The sequence below is a fragment of the Erpetoichthys calabaricus genome, chromosome 9 (assembly GCF_900747795.2).
Source record: "Erpetoichthys calabaricus chromosome 9, fErpCal1.3, whole genome shotgun sequence".
Classification (NCBI taxonomy): Eukaryota; Metazoa; Chordata; class Cladistia; order Polypteriformes; family Polypteridae; genus Erpetoichthys; species Erpetoichthys calabaricus.
In genome coordinates this window covers 193,266,670-193,286,712 of record NC_041402.2, presented here as the reverse complement: position 1 = coordinate 193,286,712, position 20,043 = coordinate 193,266,670, and the positions used below count along the sequence as shown (strand labels likewise).

The 20,043-nt window shown below is 43.0% G+C and overlaps 1 protein-coding gene across 8 annotated transcripts in view; it reads left to right on the top strand.

The window, feature by feature from the left end:
* LOC114656994 (uncharacterized) overlaps nucleotides 1-20,043 on the top strand; it is a 229,653-nt gene that overhangs the window by 106,348 nt on the left and 103,262 nt on the right. For 7 of the 8 annotated variants that reach the window (XR_007935902.1, XR_007935901.1, XM_051932298.1 and 4 more), the window contains exon 2: nucleotides 17,347-18,695. Coding sequence is in view for 6 of the 8 variants with exons in the window: in XM_051932298.1 (XP_051788258.1) it covers nucleotides 17,398-18,695 (1,298 nt within the window). In the remaining 2 variants the exon portion in view is untranslated. The remainder of the gene's footprint in view (nucleotides 1-17,346; nucleotides 18,696-20,043) is intronic. The other variant, XM_051932299.1, reaches the window with a different exon arrangement.

Sequence of the window (20,043 nt, the reverse complement as noted above, 5' to 3'; positions counted from 1 at the left end):
GAGGAAGATATGTTTGCATTCTTTTAATTGTGAGACTGAACTGTCATCTCTGTCTTGTCATGGAGCACAGTTTAAACTTTTGAAAAAGAGACAAATGTTTGTTTGCAGTGTTTGAATAACGTTCCTGTCTCTCTACAACCTCCTGTGTTTCTGTGCAAATCTGTGACCCAAGCATGACAATATAAAAATAACCATATAAACATATGGTTTCTACTTCGCGGATTTTCACCTTTTGCGGGGGGGGGGTCTGGAACGCAACCCCCGCGATGGAGGAGGGATTACTGTATATTGATCTTAGTGTCCTTTGTTCAAATAAAATTATATCAAAACTGGACAGTTTTTTAAAATATTTTCTGGCAAAGTCTAATCTGTCCTCCATATGTTCCAAAATTACCAGTGGTTTGCACCTTGTGATAAACTCTCTGTCTTTACTTTCATGAAGTCTGTTGATTGTAGACTTTGGCAATGATAGGACTACCTCCCAGAGAGTGTTCTTGGTTTGTCTAAATGTCGTGAATTGTTTTATCTTCACCAAGGAAAGAATCCTGCAATCATCCAACACAGATGTTTTCCATGGTTGTCCAGGCCTTCTAGTGTTGCTGAGTTTACCAGTGCATTCCTTCTTTTTAAGAACGTACGAGATGATTGCTGCAGTGGGTTGGCACCCTGCCCAGGATTGATTCCTGCCTTGTGCCCTTTGTTGGCTGGGATTGGCTCCAGCAGACCCCCGTGACCTTGTGTTCGTATTAAGTGGGCTGGAAAATGGATGGATGGATGGACGAGATGATTGATTTGACTAATCAATCTAATGTATAATGCCTTGAATAGAATTCACACTAAAACATGGCGTACGGACAAAACTAGAAATGTGCATATGCACAACAATTTCAGATGCCTAAAACTCTGTATAAGCAAAGTTCTATGCACTTTCCCTTTATAAATCCCAATCAACGTGAATTTTAACACACATACATGCGCCTACGGCCCTACCTCAAACTCCTCCTAGAAATTTGCCTGTTTGGTATATGCAAAATGGCCCCTTACAGTCAGTGTTTTGTTAAAATACAATGGCAAAAGCATGTGTAAAAAAAAAATAAGAATTTCAGTGAATGCGAAATGGAGGTCCTTCTCAGTGAAGTGGAGACAAAGAAAAATGAACTATATGGTGGCTTAAACAACAAAAAGAAACTGATGGCATGGCACAGCATGGCGGAGGCACTCAAAGTTCAAGTTCAGAAAGTCATAGAGTGCCCGAAATTAAAAAGAAGTGTTCAAATATCAAAGTTGACATGAAAAGGTGAGTTGCAGCCCACAGTCTGAGTGTCATATGGAAGCGTATTAGGGACACAGTGGAAAAAATTGTGTATGTCAAGATTAATCTCCAAGCAGCACTACTGTTTCTATGTGGATTCCCTTACTTTTTTAGATTCACATCCATGATTCGGTCGTTATCAAAAACACCAAAATTAATTTTAGAATGTTTACAAATTTAAGGCACTTCATCAGGGCCGGATTTATATGAAAAGAGGCCCTAGGCTATTCCACTTATGAGGCCCTTTCACCTTCCATTTTTAAGTTTGTAAATTACATGAGAGATAATAAAATACATCATTACTGTGATATATATCAATATGTTAAATGAAACATGTTGTGATTGGTACTAACCTGTGTGGAAAATTAACGCGTTGATCTTAACCAATACATTTTTATGTTTGTTTATTAGTCATATGCGTAGAATTTCTCCTTATTTTCGGTTCAGTGTTTTAGTGTTCACTGTTTTTAGAATAGTGTAATTTTAATTTTGCTAACAATTTGAATGTAGGCCCCTCTTGATCTTGAGGCCCTAGGCTGAAGCCTAGTTAGCCTATAGGAAAATCCGGCCCTGCACTTCATTAATAATAATTCATTACATTTATATAGCGCTTTTCTCAGTACTCAAAGCGCTATCCACACAGGGAGGAACCGAACCCACAATCTTCCACAGTCTCCTTACTGCAAAGCAGCAGCACTACCACTGCGCCACCTGTGAGGATGTAATCAAACTGTAACAATATAATGGCTGCATTAGCTTTGTTAGAAGACATTGCAAATGGAAGAATTAGAAGAGAGGGCATATTTAGAGATCATACTGACCTCTTGTCCCATGATGATGGCCAGCTTCTTAAGTTAATTTAGGTATCCTCTTGAAGCTGTGTGCTGAATATTAGGATGGATAGCTGATATCAGCCCCCTATGGACCTCTATCGATTTGAGGACAAATGTCTATTAAAATCAATAAAATTTTAACTGTAGACATTTAAATTGAAGCACACATTTTGGTTTTTCAAATATTTGGCACATCTATTTTTGTTTATTATGCACATCTCCCACACAAAGTAAATTCTTATATTTCTTATCATCACCCTGAATTAGGACGGCTTACGCTAATTCAGGCTTTTTTATCTTATGTAGTTCTTTATTGGCCTCAAAAATCATTAAGCTGTTGTTTTGGGGGGTTCTGAAGTCAGAGTTCAGTGGTTCATTTTTTTTTTAATTCCATTCCATTGTTTTGTTAAGAATTCCTTCTCCCATTGCTCCATACTGTTTTTGTATATCCGCTGTCTTTGTTAATTGTTCTGATGCTAGGCTTTACAATCAGTGGTGTGAATCACATTATACCATCACCATGGTGGGATAAAGGTCAGAATCATGCAATTTTATATAATCTCAGTATTGAAAGTATCTCTAAGAACTTGGCTTGCACCTTTCACTGTGTTACTTTGGCATCTTGGGTTGGACTTGTGTTGGTTTACTGACTTTGATTCTTGTGTCTTGGATTGATTCATAAATTGTACTCGATTTCAGTGCTCCTGACTCTCTCGCTACTCTCCTTTTGACTCTGATTTCTACTGTAAGTTTTGGGCATTGTTTGAAACACTCATTTTTCTTACTCACTGGCAGGGATTCTTCCAATTTCATCTGCTGAGCCTTAATATGAACGTTTTATCCTGTGCAGCCATTGCAGTTTGGCCTTGTTGTAGTGTTGATGGACCTCCCCATTTTGATTTCCGTTTTGGTTTGGTCTTTTTTCCCCACTCACCACTATACAATAGTCCTTGCTGTTGTGTCTAGCACATGTTGGTAAAGTGTGCCAGTACTGAAAAAGTACAGAAAAACTCCAATTTTAAAATGTTATGGTCCCAGCATTTTGGGATTTTCAGTACCAGAAGTAAACGTCACCTTTCCGCTCAATTCTCTTCACGTTTCCTTGAAGCTCGCTATTGCTATTGTGAAAAAGGTGTGTTTTTCCTCACACACAATAACACCCAACATAGTCCCGGGGTCAAATAAAGTATTTTATTACATAAATATCTCCCCAAATGCACACAAACAACCAAAGCACAATTACAAAGTTAGTAAACATTCATTTTCTCTCCTTCTGCACCTCCTGATGTGTGTCGCCCACCGCCCCCCAACTCTGACTCATTCATTGAACTTACCTGGGAAAACCTCCAGTGCCATAGTGTGTTCTTTTGGAAGCACCTCTGACTCATGTGAAAACCAGCGAGATCCTTCCCCGATAGCACCCTCTAATGGCACCCAGGGACCCTGTCAGAGCTGCACTTCTAGACTCCCGCTCCCATATACACTGCGTTTGTCCAAACAGGGTCATCTTGGGAGACCCACTGTCAGCTGAGGTATGGGGGATTGAACTGCTTCTGGCCTCTGTCATCCTCTGATCCATCCTTATATGCCTCTGGCCGAGCAAGAAGTCATATTCCTACCCAGCTGGCATACCCATATGAGCTTCATGACACTTACAGTAGTCATTCTGATATGTGTTCAGACCATAGTGTGTTTTTATTTATTTATTTAAAGAGCTTCTATAACAAGCTAAATTTCCCCCTGGAGACAAACAAAGTTCTGTTTATCTATCCTGCCATTCATCCAGTAGGCCGCTCAAACCTCCCTTCATAGGTGAACAGGTGGGGCCCAATCCACCTAACCAGTCTTGTTACTCAGAGGCAGCGTATTGTGTTTGGTTTTGCTGAAAATTTACTTTGGCAGGATTTCAAGTCAAAGCACCAATGCAAATGCACATGAACATAAAAAGTCAGACAGCATAGTAGCTCATACATCTCTACACCCATGTGTGGAATGCAAAAACTCTCAATACAGTCCTGCCTGAAACTCGACAATGTTGTGTTTGTCCTCAAAACAAAATGTCATCATTCTATTTTTGGGTTTATGCTGACAGAAACTCCAATCAGACTGTAAACAAAAGTATAAAGGAAGGCTTTCCAGTTGAGTGGTTTTGTAGAAGTACAAATTTCTGATGGTGGCAGAATGTTTTTCTCATAACTCGCTTTATGAATGGCTGTAGCTGTAATGGGTGCTCATAGGGGTCAGGTGCAGAGTCGAGTTAATCTCAAAATGGGCTGAGATGTTAGGCTCCTTCAGTGGGAATGCCACAGTGACTTGGTGACAAGTATTTTGTCATTTAGAGTCTTAGGTGATCCTGTTTTCCCTTTCACACTCTTTATTATGTACAGTTGACCCAAATGTCTTCAGTCCCATATTCGATCTTCCCCACTTCCCTTTCTATAACCTCAGAGAATTAGATAGAGTAAAAGAATAGACAGGAGCTAAATTTCACATCTAATGATGTATTATTGATAATCTATCTAAATTATAGCAAAGCAGTGTGCAATGTGAGTGTTGGCTACAAACCAAACCATAAAACCTAATAGATAGATAGATAGATAGATAGATAGAGTGAAAGGCACTATATTATAGATAGATAGATAGATAGATAGATAGATAGATAGATAGATAGATAGATAGATAGATAGATAGATAGATAGATAGATAGATAGATAGATAGATAGATAGATAGATAGATAGATAGATAGATAGATAGATAGATAGATAGATAGATAGATAGATAGATACTTTATTAATCCCAAGGGGAAATTCCCATACTCCAGCAGCAGCATACTGATAATAACAAAATTGAAGAGTGATAACAATGCTGGTATAACAGACAATAACTTTGTATAATGTTAACATTTACCCCCTGGATGGAATTGAAGAGTCACATAGTGTTGGGGAGGACCAATCTCCTCAGTCTGTCAGTGGAGCAGGATGGTGATAGCAGTCTGTCACTGAAGCTGCTCCTCTGTCTGGAGATGATCCTGTTCAGTGGATGCAGTGGATTCTCCATGATTGACAGGAGCCTACTCAGCGCTTGTCGTTCCTCCACGGATGTCACACTGTAAAATGGATTGGGAGAGCATGGGGGGTCATGAGGTCGCTGGAAAGTGGTGTGTGGCACTCCTGAAATCTATGCAAAAGGACAAAGGTCCAAGTCTTGGTGCTTCTTGTTTTGCTATATGGTTGCAAAACATGGACGTTATCCAGTGACCTGAGACAAAGACTGGACTCCTTTGGTACTATGGTTCTCCGGAAATCCTGGGGTACCATTGGTTTGACTTTGTGTTGAATGAGCGGTTGCTCATGGAGTCCCGAATGAGGCACATTACCTGCATTGTAAGCATTAGTTACGGCACTACGGCCATGTGGCGCATTTCCCCAAGGGTGATCCAGCTCATAGGATCCTCATTATTGAGGACCCGACTGGCCGGACCAGGCCAAGGGGTCGCCCAAGTAACACATGGCTGTGGCAGATTGAGGGTCATTTCCGGAGGGTGGGACTGGACCGTGTGTCTGCCTGGGGGTTTGTCAACCGGGATCCCAAGCTGCTTCATCATGTGGTGGGTGCAGCAACGGATTGTACCAATGCATGCTCCCCAACTTGACTTGACTTGAAATATAAATCGGATGGGACTTCCTAAAATCAACAAACATCTTGTTCGTTTTTACAATGACAGGTTGTTGTTGGCATATTAGGCTGTCAGATGTTTGACCTCTTCTCTGTATGTTGACTCATAATTGTTACTAATGAAGCCAACCACAGGTGTGTCATCAGTGAATTTGATAATGTGTTTGGAGTTAAACTAAGTAATGCAGTCATGTGTTGGCAGAGAAGGGAGGGCGAAGTCCTGCAGTGCTCTGGTACTTAGTGTGATGGTTCTGGAGATATTGATATGAATGTTAGCCAACTGAGGCCGTGCTGTTCATGCTGGCCATGATGTATTCATTCATAATCCGCTGAGTTTGGTTGTTGGTTTCTGTGGGATGATGGTGTTAAATGCTGAGCAGAAGTTGATGAATAGCATTCTGATATACAGTAAGTGTTCTTGTTTTCTGTGTGAGACAGAAAAAGATGGAAGACCACAGAGAAAGTGTCTTGTGTGGACCAGTTTAGACCTTGATCTGTGATATGACTGCCCTCTCTAAGAGCTTCATAATGATTGGTGTGAGTGTTATGGGACAGTAGTCATTCAGTCTTCTTTGGCACCAGGATGATGGTGGCAATCTTGAAACACACATAAACTTGTAGCTACACTTGATTCTTTCTGGTCAGCTCTCTTCATGATGGAAAAGTTTCAGGTAGAGCATGCCTTTTGAAAGCCTCCCTCTTTATTGTCCCTTTACAGGTCCTGACACACACACACACACACATAAAAACGCACACCCAGCTCCTTCCTGGGCAATTCACCAATGAAACAGCTCAGGCAAACTCAAGTCCAGCTCTTCTGTAGCTTCTAACAAACAAGAAAGGAAAGCTGCAATTAAATCATAAAACTGTCCCAGATGGTGCTTTCCTTATTAATGAAGGTCTGGGGTAGAACACTGTTTTGTTCAGCTTCCTCACTTTTAAACATTTCAAAAAAGACATTCAAAATATACAGTACTAGCCATACGCAGCATAATTATGTATTGATGGGTGAACACTTCCTGAACGACACAGTTGTCCAAACAGAAGTGAAAACAAAATCGAGCCCAGTGCATTCTTTAACTGCCTTGTAGCGCAGTAGTAGTGCTGCTGCTTTGCAGTAAGGAGACTGTGGAAGATTTTGGGTTTGCTTCCCGGTTCCTACCTGTGTGGATAGGGCTATGAATACTGAAAACACTGGTATATCAATGTAATGAAGTATTATTATTCTTTTGCGTCTAGCGCTCGCTCTCTCTCACGCGTGCCTGTATGTGTGTGTGTGTGTGTGTGTGTGTGTGTCGCTTGCTCGCTCGCTCGCTCACTGCACGTGTTCCTGCAGGCATACCAGTAAGTGAATGAAAAGATGGAACTCTTACAACAATGCACGCTACAAACCAACATACAATCATCGTTCAGTATGCACTGCCTGCTCATGTGCCCGCCCCCAACTCCTCACCTGAGTCACTGTCGTCTGTGCACCTCTGAGCCACGTTGTCCTTTCATTGTTCTTTGCGGTTCCTGCTGCTTTTCTATATATAATCCACCAAGTCACCCGACCATGGTAGTAGCGGGGGGGTGTTGGTGCGTACACAGGGCAGGGACGTATTCAGAGGGAGCGTATGACCCGCACTCACTGGGCATTCCTCGTTCGTGGGGGACATTTGCAAGCCCTGGTGCCCATTACGAATGGGGTTCAACGGCTTACCCACGCCTGTCGGCGCCGGGTAGACACATGTTGATCCATTCAGTGTAGCGTGCGTGAAGTACCAGACATCACATACCTGTTAATGCTCAATCTCACGTGGCTGAAAGCCACTTGTCCCTCTAAGAAGTTGGACGCCTACTGCTTGGCGATCGCGTAACTATTAAGCAGGAGGGAGTCTCATTTGTTTTCGGAATTAACCAGACTAATCGCTCCACCAACTAAGTATGGCCTTGCAACACCACGCACAGAATCGAGAAAGAGCTATCAATTTGTCAATCCTCTCCGTGTCTGGGCAGGGTGAGGTTTCCCGTGTTGAGTCAAATTAAGCAAGATTTGTGTGTGGCGAGTTGTTGCGTTCGAGCACATGAGCAGGCACTGTGAATGCCTTGAGAGCGTGGGTGGACGCGTGCTGGGGAATAATGAGTATCTATATATCTTCTTAGATATAGACAGCGTCTGATAGATGTGATGGTTTTACACTCCAGTACATTGCGATGAACGCTGGTAACAGTCAGGCGGGCAGGCGTATTAGAGTTGGTGCTTTTAGAGTTGGTGGGCGTGTCTCTCTAGCGGTTCGAGTTCATGGGCGGTGCTCTGTCGTTTGTATCCCACGGTCGGACGACTTGGTGGATTATATATGGAAATGCAGCCGAAACCGAAAAGAATAATGAAAAGTCAACGTGGCTCAGTGGTGCATGTGTACTGTAGCAGAGATGAAATTGAGTTTTTCCGTCCGGGGCACATGAGCAGGCACCATGAATGCCTCCAGTTGGTGGGCGTGAGTTGTTGGGCTGGGCTTTGTGAATTGACTGCTTTCAAAGCGCTGCGTGCTTTCATGGGTGTCTTGCTTGCTCTGGCGGCGGCTTAGTGAATTATATGGTCCTGCCGCCTCCACCCTTGTTCTCGAAGCATACACACCGCCCTGGTCATGGGTGGGGAAATGTCTTCCGTGTTCCTGCAGGACCATCTAAGAAGACGCATGTTTGTCGCAGATGCGAATTGCTGTATGTAGCGTGTAAAACAGTTTGCGATGGTGCACGCGGTCGTGCGTCGTAACCGCAAAGTCAATGCGGCTCAGAGATCCATGTGTACTCTAGCACAGACGAACATAAATGACGGCGTTTTTTCCGAGTCGTCACGTCCGAGTTGGTGGGTGTGGCTCTGCGAGTTGTCGTCGTATCCAATGGTCTTAGAGTTGGTGGGCATGGCTCCTTCCTGCATGTGCCATGGGTGTCTTACTTGTCGGCGGCTTAGTGAATATACGCCCCTTCCTGCGTGCTTTCATGGGTGTCTTGCTTGCCCTGACGGCGGCTTAGTGAATTTTATATATATATAGATATCAACCCATATGCTAGATATCACTCATTTTAAAGTCTGTCACACCAATAGAGCTGCTAATTTTATTATCTGAACAAATCTGAACATTTAGATCAACTCCAAAAGAGGCAGGTTAGTTCCATTTTTAAATGGCACTTACCATGGACGAGGGAGGGCTTTTGAATACAATACAATTTATTTTTGTTTAACCCCAAAACACGTAAGAAATGCAACAAGGGGCTTTAACAGGTCCTGTTTACTGACAGCCCCCCATCCTTGACTCACTAAGAAGACACGAAAAAAGGAACAAATTTGAAGAAATCTTGGAAAAGGCAAATCAGAGAGAGAGACCCCTTTTCAGGTAGGTTGGGCATACAGTGGGTGTCAAAAAACGGGGTAAATACAATACAAAACACAGAACAGAACACAAGTGATACTCAACACAACACAATAGTATAATAGTAATAGTATAAGTACAGATCAAAATGCAAGAGTAGATGATATCACATAATAGGATTCTGATTTGTTTGGAGTCCTGATGACCTCGGCCATCAAGCTGCCTCCCCACTACAGGCCATTCCACAGTGATGGGCCGGACAATCTGATGAAAGGACCTTTTTACCCGATGATTCCAATGTTCCTCTATCAGAGATGACTTTTCCTTAGGTAAGCAAACAACTTGGCATTAGGGCAGTGGCACAAAGTGCTACATTTAAGTACTGAGAAGAAAAACAGAATAGACAAGGGTTAGTAACAAATTATAACTATCATATTACTTATGTTTTAGTGTTAATGACTAACAACAGAGATGTGATATGTGTAGTTAATCAGCAGCTCTAGTCAGGGTATGCTAAACTGAAGTTGTGGGTCTTCAGCCGGGATTTGAAAGCAGAGACTGAAGAGGCATCTCTTATAGTAGCAGACAGACCACTCCACAGCTTTGGGGCCCTGTAACTTAAACCCGACCTCCCACTGTTATGTTATTAATCCTTGGAATCGATTTTCAGTAGATAGTCTTCAAAGAGAAGCGTTAAGTCAGTTCTAGTGGTCCTGAGTTAAAGAAGTAATGATTTAAGTAGTTTCTATTGATTCTTACCTAGATGGTAATGAATTAACTATTATTGAGCAATCCTGACTTATAAGGAAGAAAGCATTAACTAATAACGTTATGAAAGTCCTTAGCCTTCAGCTCTTACGGAGATACCACCATGTTCATATCAATTGGAGATGAAGTTTACTCTTTCCTGAATATATTGAAAAATATTCTTACCCACAGGAAGTCATGGTGAGTGGTATGAAGGGGAAGAGTGAGAGGAGTGGAGGTCGCTTCCACCTGATTTGGAACAAGTCATTTTTCCAGCATGATAATCCACTGGCTCTAGTGTCGCTTCAGTATTGAAGTTTTGACTTTAGTTAACGATATCAGATTTTGAACCTCAGTATCAGTACTGGTAATCGATATCGATTTTGAATCTTAGTATCAGTACTAAAATTGTTCTGAAGCGGACAACAAATAATTCCCAAATCCTCCTTTCTCCAGACTCCCTGATGCACCACACAATTGCACTGCTTCCTTCTTGATAGCCATAACGTCCTGATCACACCAAAGCAAGGTGGGTTGCTCAACGTTGCTGCATTTTCACTAATATGCATACATTCTATGATGAAGCAACACAAATGAACAGAAAGGTCAAATTGTCTTCCTAAGCTTCTGTATTATGAGTGTTCAAAAACAGCCACCTGAAACCAGCATTGTTGCTTTTGGCCATGCCTTAGGTGACTCCTAATGCCTCAAGACCTTGAGATGTCTTCTGTTACAAATGAACATTTAGTCAGTCAGTCAGTCAGTCAGTCATTCTCCACCCCACTATATCCTAACACAGGGTTACGGGGGTCTGCTAGAGCCAATCCCAGCCAACACAGGGAGCAAGACCGGTACCAGCCCACCGCAGAATGAACTTTTAGATACCTTACAATTTATTTTGATCCAACAGAGGACTGATGAGCTACGTGAACATTTGATACCCTGACTTAAGCAGATCTATGAGTGTGCATGTATTTTTCTATCAAGCCACAAGATTGAAACAGTGGGTAGTGAGCTAAAAAAAAAACCTCAAATAAAGACCTGTTTAACCAGTCAGATATCTTAAAAAAAAAAAAACAGAAGCCAACCATGACAAAGTTCCTGATGTTAGTTAATGGGAACTGTGGGCTCTTTATAAGAGGAATCATTGGCAGCAATTCTAAAACACTACCTTAGATAAAGTACAATGACAAATGTGCAGCCTGAATTGTGCCAGAAACAAGACCCTCCGTAACGTAGACCACCCTAGCATGGCTACATTTAACAATGCATCTATTTGTATCACTTTTGTAATTCGATTCACACTTAAATGTCATGTTCGACTACTGCAAACTAATGTATTGAGAAACATTCTCAGATTTGAAAATTGAAAGATTTGTGTTGCGTGTGTTTGGAAAAAACAGACATGTTCAAAAATGCTGGCAAGTGATCAGGAAATGGCTTCAGGCGTACCTCGCCTTGAAAACTTTGAATATTTTTTAATCGTTTCTTTGGTAGAACTCCACATTGATATTTTCCATTGCTTGGACTTCCTTGTTCTTCTTCATAATAAATAAACACCCTTGAATAGTTGTGGTTTCCTCACAGATGCTCTTTGGTTTTTTTTTTGTCTGTTGTCTTGGCATTTCAACTGTGTTGGAAATAGCATGTTCAGATGTATCTCTTGTCTCAAATCCAACTTGGTGATGGATGAGTTTTAAAGCCGGAGTGCTTTCCACTATATGGGCTTACATCGGATGATTCTTTTGGCGATGATAGTGTTATTTCAGTAAATCTGTTCAGTATCCTTTGGCATTATACACAGATCAACCACAACATTAAAAGCACCTGCCTAATATTGTGTAGGTCCCCCTCGTACTAACCCATCAAGGCATGGACTCCACAAGACCTCTGAAGGGTGCCCTGTGGTATCTGACACTAAGACATTAGCAGCAGATCCTTTAAATCCTATAAGTTGCAAAGTGAGGACTCCACAGATCAGGCTTGCTTTTCCAGCACATCCCACAGATGCTCAATCGGATTGAGATCTGAGGAATTTCGGGGTCAAGTCAACACTTTGAACTCTTTGTTACGTTCTTCAAACAGTTTTGGCAGTGTGGCAGGGTGCAGTAATCTGCTGAAAGTGGCCACTGCCATCAGGAAATACCCTTGACATGAATGGGTGTACGTGGTCTGCAATACTATTTAGGTAAGTGGTACGTGTCAAAGTAGCATCCACATGAATGCCAGGACCAAAAGTTTCCCAGCAGAACACGACCCAGAGCATTGCACTGCCTCTGCCAGCTTGTTTTCTTCCCATAGTCCAGCCTGCTGCCAACTGTTGTCCAGGTAAATAACTCACACACACCCAGTTGTTCATATATTCTCAAAGAAAACAGGATACATCAGACCAGTCTACCTTCTTCCATTGCTCCATGGTCCAGTTCTCATGCTGATGTGCCTTTTGTAGGTGCTGTAGGTTCAGAATGGGTACCCTGACCGGTTTGTGATGCATTGTATGTTCCTACACCTTTCTCTCATAGCCAGCATGAAAATATTCAGCAATTTGTGCTCCACTAGCTGTTCTGTGGGATTGGACCACATGGGCAAGCCTTCGCTCCACCACACATATCAACGAGCCTTGGGCACCCATGACCTTTTTGTTGATCCTTCAGTTGTCCTTCCTTGGACAACCTTTGGTAGGTACTAACCACTACATACTGGGAACACCCCACAAGATCTGACATTTTGGAGACGATCTGACCCAGTCATGAAGCCATCACAGCTTGGCCCTTGTCAAAGTCACTCAGATCTTTATGTTTGCCCAACACAGAACTGACTGTTCACTTGGTGCCTAATATATGCCACCCCTTGACAGGTACCATTGAGACAAGATCATCAACGTGATTCACATCACCTCTCAGTGGTTCTAATGTTTTGGCTATCCTTAATTAATAATTTGCAGAAAGTGTCATTACAGGCTTATCCGCCACTATTCTTTCTCAGGAGTCTCAAGATCTGGGTGCAAGTTATTTCCTGCACATAGCAGTCTCACTTCAACTGTGTGCTAAATGGTAGGATTTTCTCCTCCATAGTTGTAGGTCAGTCTTTGCTGACTTATTAATTTCCATAGATGGTGTGATGCCACCAGGGTATATACCACCACCCTAACCCGGACACAGACAGGCAGGACACAGGTTCAACTCACCACCCGTGTTTATTTATAATAAAAGTGCACAACCAACCACCAGCACTATGACACAACACACCACCACAAATCCTTCTCGCCACCAGTCCTTCTGCCTCCAATCCTCCTCAGCCATTGTCCTCTTCCTCCCGACTCTGGCTATGGAATGGTGGGACTGGCCCCTTTTTATAGGGCACCTGGAAGGACTCCAGGTGCCTAACGAGCTTCTTTGGGCCATCCTTCCGGGTGTGGTGGAAGTGTGGCCAAATAAGGCCCTGGAACGGTCCATGCGCACCCTGGCCCTGCTGGAAACCAGGGAAGCTGCTCTCTGTCAGCTAGGGGGAGAAACTGTCACAAAAATACTCTCTCCCCGGTCCTACCATACTCTGGGCATCCCGGCCGGGCAAGAGGTATGGCCACCTGCCACAATGGGAAGACCAAACTTAGCAAAAAATGAAAAAGTCATAGAATTAATAACTTATTGAAGGACGATTAAATAAAATTAAAGAACTAATAATAAAAATCACAATGGGGAAATACAACTCTGTTTCCAAAAAAGTTATGACACTGTGCAAAATTTTAATAAAAATGGAATGCACTGATTTGCAAATCATTTAAATGCATATTTAATTGAAAATAGAACAAACACAACACATGAAATGTTGAAATTGAGACATTTTATTGTTTTCTAATAAATATCTGATCATTTGTAGCAATTTAAAGTAAGCGGGGTGGGGCCCTGGAAAAGTTGGGTGAAATGCTGCTAAAAAAAAAAAAAAAAGCTGATGGTCATGTGACAACTAAGGAGGATAACTGGCAACAGGTCAGTCACATGATTGGTTATAAATAAGAACTTCCTGGAAAGGCGGAGTCTCTCGGAAGTAAAGATGGCGAGGGTTCGCCACTCTGTGAAAAACAAATGATGCAACGATTTAGGAATAACATTCTTCAACTTAAACTAGCAAAGAATTTGGGGATTTCACCTCACAATAAACCCAGGAGACACTGACTCATAACATAAAGCTGGCTTATGCTGTGACATATGCAGTACTTTATGATCCTTTCAAGTGACTGCTGCACCCAAAGGTGCTTTCTGGTGACGGCCCTGTCCTTGCAAGGTTAAAGTAATAAGAAGTGTAAGGCATCAGGGTAAAATTACAAATGTATGATGAAGCTTAAACAGAACAATACTTAAGAGAGCAAGGAGAAAATTCAAAGCGCAATGAAAAACGTAAAAAGTGTGAGGCACAGCAACAGTCCTGACAGTGTTTTTCACTGTTTTTTTATTTCTTGTAGCTTTTAAAGGTTTAAAATGATGATGATGATGATGATATATTAATCCCCAAAGGGAAAATTATCTTTTTGCATGATTTGGGGTTGAGAGAGCAGTGTTAGCCATTGTACAGAGTCCCTGGAGTAGTTGGCAATAACTGCCATTATTGTCACATTTACAGTGTAAAAGTTCTTACTTCTGTGTCTTTTAAATGGTTATTATTCTGTAAGTGTTCCATCAGAAATGGGGCATTTTTAAGGGCATCACAATATTTACAAAAGTATCCATCCACAGAGCTAAGAGACTATTTTCAAAAGTGTAATTCAACCTTTTAATTAATTATTTTCATTAATTGGACTCCGCCAGGGCTGTCCTTTGTCACCGATTCTGTTCATAACTTTTATAGACAGAATTTCTAGGCGCAGCCAGGGTGTTGAGGGGGTCTGGTTTGGTGGACTCAGGATTGGGTCACTGCTTTTTGCAGATGATGTTGTCCTGTTTGCTTCATCAGGTCGTGATCTTCAGCTCTCTCTGGATCTGTTCGCAGCTGAGTGTGAAGCGGCTGGGATGAGAATCAGCACCTCCAAATCCGAGACCATGGTCCTCAGCCGGAAAAGGGTGGAGTGCCCTCTCAGGGTTGGGAGTGAGATCCTGCCCCAAGTGGAGGAGTTCAAGTATCTCGGGGTCTTGTTCACGAGTGAGGGGAGAATGGAGCGTGAGATCGACAGGCGGATCGGTGCGGCGTCCGCAGTGATGAGGGCTCTGCATCGGTCTGTCGTGGTGAAAAAGGAGCTGAGCCGTAAGGCAAAGTTCTCAATTTACCAGTCGATCTATGTTCCTACCCTCACCTATGGTCATGAGCTATGGGTAGTGACCGAAAGAACGAGATCGCGAATACAAGTGGCTGAAATTAGTTTCCTCCGCAGGGTGTCTGGGCTCCCCCTTAAAGATAGGGTGAGAAGCTTCACATCGAGAGGAGTCAGATGAGGTGGCTCGGGCATCTGATCAGGATGCCTCCTGGACGCCTCCCTGGTGAGGTGTTCCGGGCACGTCCAACTGGGAGGAGGCCCCGGGAAGACCCAGGACACGCTGGAGGGACTATGTCTCCCGGCTGGCCTGGGAACACCTCGGGATTCTCCCGGAAGAGCTAGAAGAAGTGGCCGGGGAGAGGGAAGTCTGGGTATCTCTGCTCAAGCTGCTACCCCTGCGACCCAACCTCGGATAAGCGGAAGAGGATGGATGGATGGATGGGTAATTCAACCTGCACAGTGCTGCTGCAAAAGAGATGGCTTTTGTTGATTGTTGAGATCCCCAAAGCAATTTAAATCCCGAACAGTACCAAAAATGTCCACCAGAGAGAGAAAAACACTGTCAAGCACCCTAACGTGTAACACAGAGGGCAACTTAGAAACTCAGTCAGTCATTGTCCAACCCGTTATATCCTAACACAGGGTCACGGGGGTCTGCTGGAGCCAAACCCAGCCAGTACAGGGCACAAGTCAGGAACCAGTCCCCGGCAGGGCGCCAACTCACCACAGGACACACACACACCAAGCACTCACTAGGGACAATTGAGGGTCGCCAATACACCTAACCTGCATGTCTTTGGACTGTGGGAGGACACTGGAGCACCCGGAGGAAACCCACGCAGACACGAGGAGAACATGGAAACTCCACGCAGGGAGGACCCAGGAAGTGAACCTGGCATTTAGAAATTTTATAGATAAAATATTTATTTAAAACAATAATGCTATGTAATAACATGAAGCTTGGCGGAGGGCAAAATGGAAAACAGTACTTGTGGGCAAAAGCAATCCAAGATGAACAAAGTCCCAATATGAAATTCAAGGCGAAATGAAAGAACGGAGCAGAAAGTCAAACATCCAGTGATCACAATCAAACCTCTCTAATTCCCTAGCACAGTATTTCTCAACCTTTAAGTATTTGCGACCCGAGTTTCAGAACAGTTTTAATCGCGCCCCCCTAACGTTTTTTTGAAACCCTAATAAAATTTATTCCTATATTTTTTGCTGCCGATACACTGCTACAAGTTTAAAATTTTCCTACGAATAGAGAAATTACACCTCATATGGCAACATTTGCACCCCCTTTTTTGTTACTTCGCCCCACAGTTTGAGAACCGCTGCCCTAGCACATTCAAATGAACCACCTGGATCTTTGGGGAAACCCTTGCCTTTATAGGGCTGGGGGCTGTCCGTGGCAGTGATGAGCAGGTGGCCCCACCACTCACAGAGCCACCCACAAAACCCAAGGCACATAAGAAAGGCTTGGAGACAAAATCACAAGCAAATAATAATGCAAATAATCAATAAAAGTAACATTACTGTAAACAGAATAATTAAAAATGATCAAAAGAAACAATCAAACAAGGTGGCATTCCCGGTTGAAACATAATGTAAAGATTTATATCAGCCTGTTACTGTTGCGTATTTCTAGTGGGTCATGTAGTTTGTGGAGTTTGACAACTTTTTGGTGTGTTGTAACCACACAGGCTGCACATTTTAGGCAGACCTCTGCTTCTATGACAAATGTGTTGTGATACTCGCTGATCATGGTGGCACAGAGAGGCAGCGTGTTACATGGGCTTCCCCATGACTTTTGTCCTAAAAAGGTTCCCTCCCAAGCACAGCTGATTGGTTGACAGCTCAAACTTATAGGGCTTGAGCCAAGTCCAAAATGTTCAGTCTCCAGTGATGGGCCATTTCAGGTGACCAGTGAGTGTAGGACCCTTACCTTGTCATCACCAAGTGACAGTTACACATGTGGATGACACTGGACTTGCACAATTCATCATTTAAAAACTGAAGCCTTAGATTTGGCACTGTGGGACGACCGGCGACCTGGGAAATTCTTACAATATACAGTATGAAATATCTGAACCAATTTAACTTCATAATCTATATTTCAGGGTGTGTAAAGAATTGTTCAGTGCTGAATTCATTCTAATGTATTGTCTTTGCAGGTGTTTCCTTCACAAAAGAATCCAGGAGAAGCTTGCTGGGAGGATACAAATATGAAAGCCGGAGAGAGTATGGAGGCCTTAATTAAGGTCACTGCAAAGTGGCCAAAGTTGAAACGAAACTGGGTCATCTTGTTTGTTTGTGCACTCATCTTGGTTTTGATCTACAGTTTTGTTTTACCTTCTTCATTATTCAACATTATCCATCAGAGCATAGCTAAGACCCCTTCCATTTTTACCATGCACCATCCCACCAGTCACAAGTTTGTTGCCTTTTCGGCCTTTCTAGATGATAGGGACTCGAATTCTGTCTCTCCTGTGATCCGAGTCATAGGCCTCAACAACCTGTACCATAAGGAGAAGGTGTACTGCCATGTTCGGTGTGACAGTGGCATTTACTCCGTCCAGGCCATGGAACCTGTCCTCTCCAATGACATAGGTGTCCCCTCAGGCGAGTCTGACATGATATGTGAAAACCGCTGTGGCTCTGCTAGTTTGATTGACATTGCTGTGAGTACAAAACATAATCACAGTGCCATGGAAGGGTCAGTTAAAATTCTTAACACCAAAGAAGGTCGACCCACAGAGTTCCAACATGGTTTGACCATTTGTATTAACAAGGTATTGGATGAGTACACTAATGTCCTCCAACTCATCCAGTCTATCGAGATGTACCGACTGCTGGGGGCGGGCAAGGTGTCGGTGTACAAAATAAACTGCTCAGACATGATGCAGCAGGTGCTTGACTACTACGCTCAAGATGGCTTCATCGAAGTCCTTAGTTGGGACATTTCTCAGCTGCTTACGTCATCCCATCACACCCACAAAGAGACTTTACAGCACATCCAGGATATATTTTCAATTGATTGTGTCTACAGGAACATGTACACAAGCAAATATGTCCTGCTCAATGGACCAGAAGAAATCCTCATTCCCAACCAACATGAAAACTGGACTGAGCTGATGAGGGAGTTGGCACAACAGCATGAAGGAGCCGAGACATTTGTCTTTAATGTGCACGTCTTTTCTGCCATTGCCCCTGACACGGACAGCCTTACTTCTAATACACAGTGGCCTGCTGATCCTGGACTGAACATTTTATACTATCACTTCAACAATGGAGTAGAGAGTGATGAGAAGAGGATGGTTATAAACCCCAGGGTTATTTTCAACTTAGATCAGCTTTCAGTGGATCACAGTGGGAAGTGGGTCAAGATCCCAAGTGACATGGCTCAGATACGCCTTTATCAGAATCTAATCACCACTGAATCGGGAGTGGTCCCTGAGAACGAAGACAAAAGGCTGCAACATTACAAGCCCTCACTGGCAGAGCATCTGGCAGCGGTCTTGAGGTCAGTTTTCTGTGATGCCGTGTGAATTTGTTGGACGTAGGTTTCAATACATATCTGCTTGTCTCCATCCAAGAATTGGCACAGTACTTGATATTAAAGGTACAGGGGTTCAGATGCTTAGGGTTAATGAATGATGAGTTCCACAACAGTCAACCCGTTGTATCCTGACAGCACTGTATGTTCTGTGGCCACATAGGTCATAACAGTACCAGTCACACATTGATTCATGGCTGAATGCACAAAGGTTTAGTTGTCCCCAAACAGTCATGAATGGCATGAGTACACTTCTTACTTATTTAGTGTTCCACCAATGTCCTGGCCCATGACCACTGACCTTCTCTCCTCTCTGGTGCATCCCAGATATTTTCCACCCAGTTCAGTCTTCTCAGTCACTCGCCTTTAGCGAAGCCTCAAGCACCTTCTGTAGGAGTGTTTTAGTCTGTCATTTGCACCATATGGACAAACCAATGAACACAGGCATGATCTAATTTGCAATGGAGAAGCACAGTCTCCAGAATATCTGTGATGCCTTAAGTGTATGTAGCCTTGGCATTATCCATTACCTAGGGCATCAATAGCCATGACTAAACTAGTGGAAGGTTGGTGCAACAAAGTGCTCAGTGCAGTTTTATTTCATTCAAATCAGGCAATGAGGAACAAGTGCAGTGCAGTCTCCAATTAATAAATCTGCACTAAAAATGGTTCCAATATGGAGGATAAAATGTATAAATAAAGCCAATAAAGAGATTTGAAGAAGGATTAAAACCCAGTCAGGATCATCTGTCTCCCATATCCCAAGTCCTATTAACATCCATCATTTGAACCTTCTGCTCACCCCTTGGATCTGCTCAGTAGATGAAGAAGCTGGCCACCTTTCCAGCTCTCACCCCAGTCACCTCAGTCAGTCACCACTGGACTCCTGGAGCACTCCATTTTTCTATGGATTGCTCAGCAGAAGCAACCTGCCACTACAGGACCTGGGGGAGCCAAATGACCACTTGACTTCCTTTCCTCTTCACCCGGCTCAAGCTTGGTCCCGACATGTTACACTCTCTCTTTCTTTCTTGATCTTTTCTTTTTTCCTCCATCTCCTTTTTGCTCTCTCTCTTTCTCAGACCCCTTTAATCTCCAGTGAGTGCAGCTGCTGTCGTAGTGAAAAATTATCACCAGAAGGCTTTTTACCTGAAATGAAGGCTATTAGGAGACTCAGATGACAGGCAAACAGAGTCTATAATTTTATTGCAATAAAATAACCATAATAATAACACAGACTCAACCCAATACGGCCAAATTGAGCTGAGCCCCGAACAGTTCAAAACCCAAAACTTATATATCATTTCTTATCATT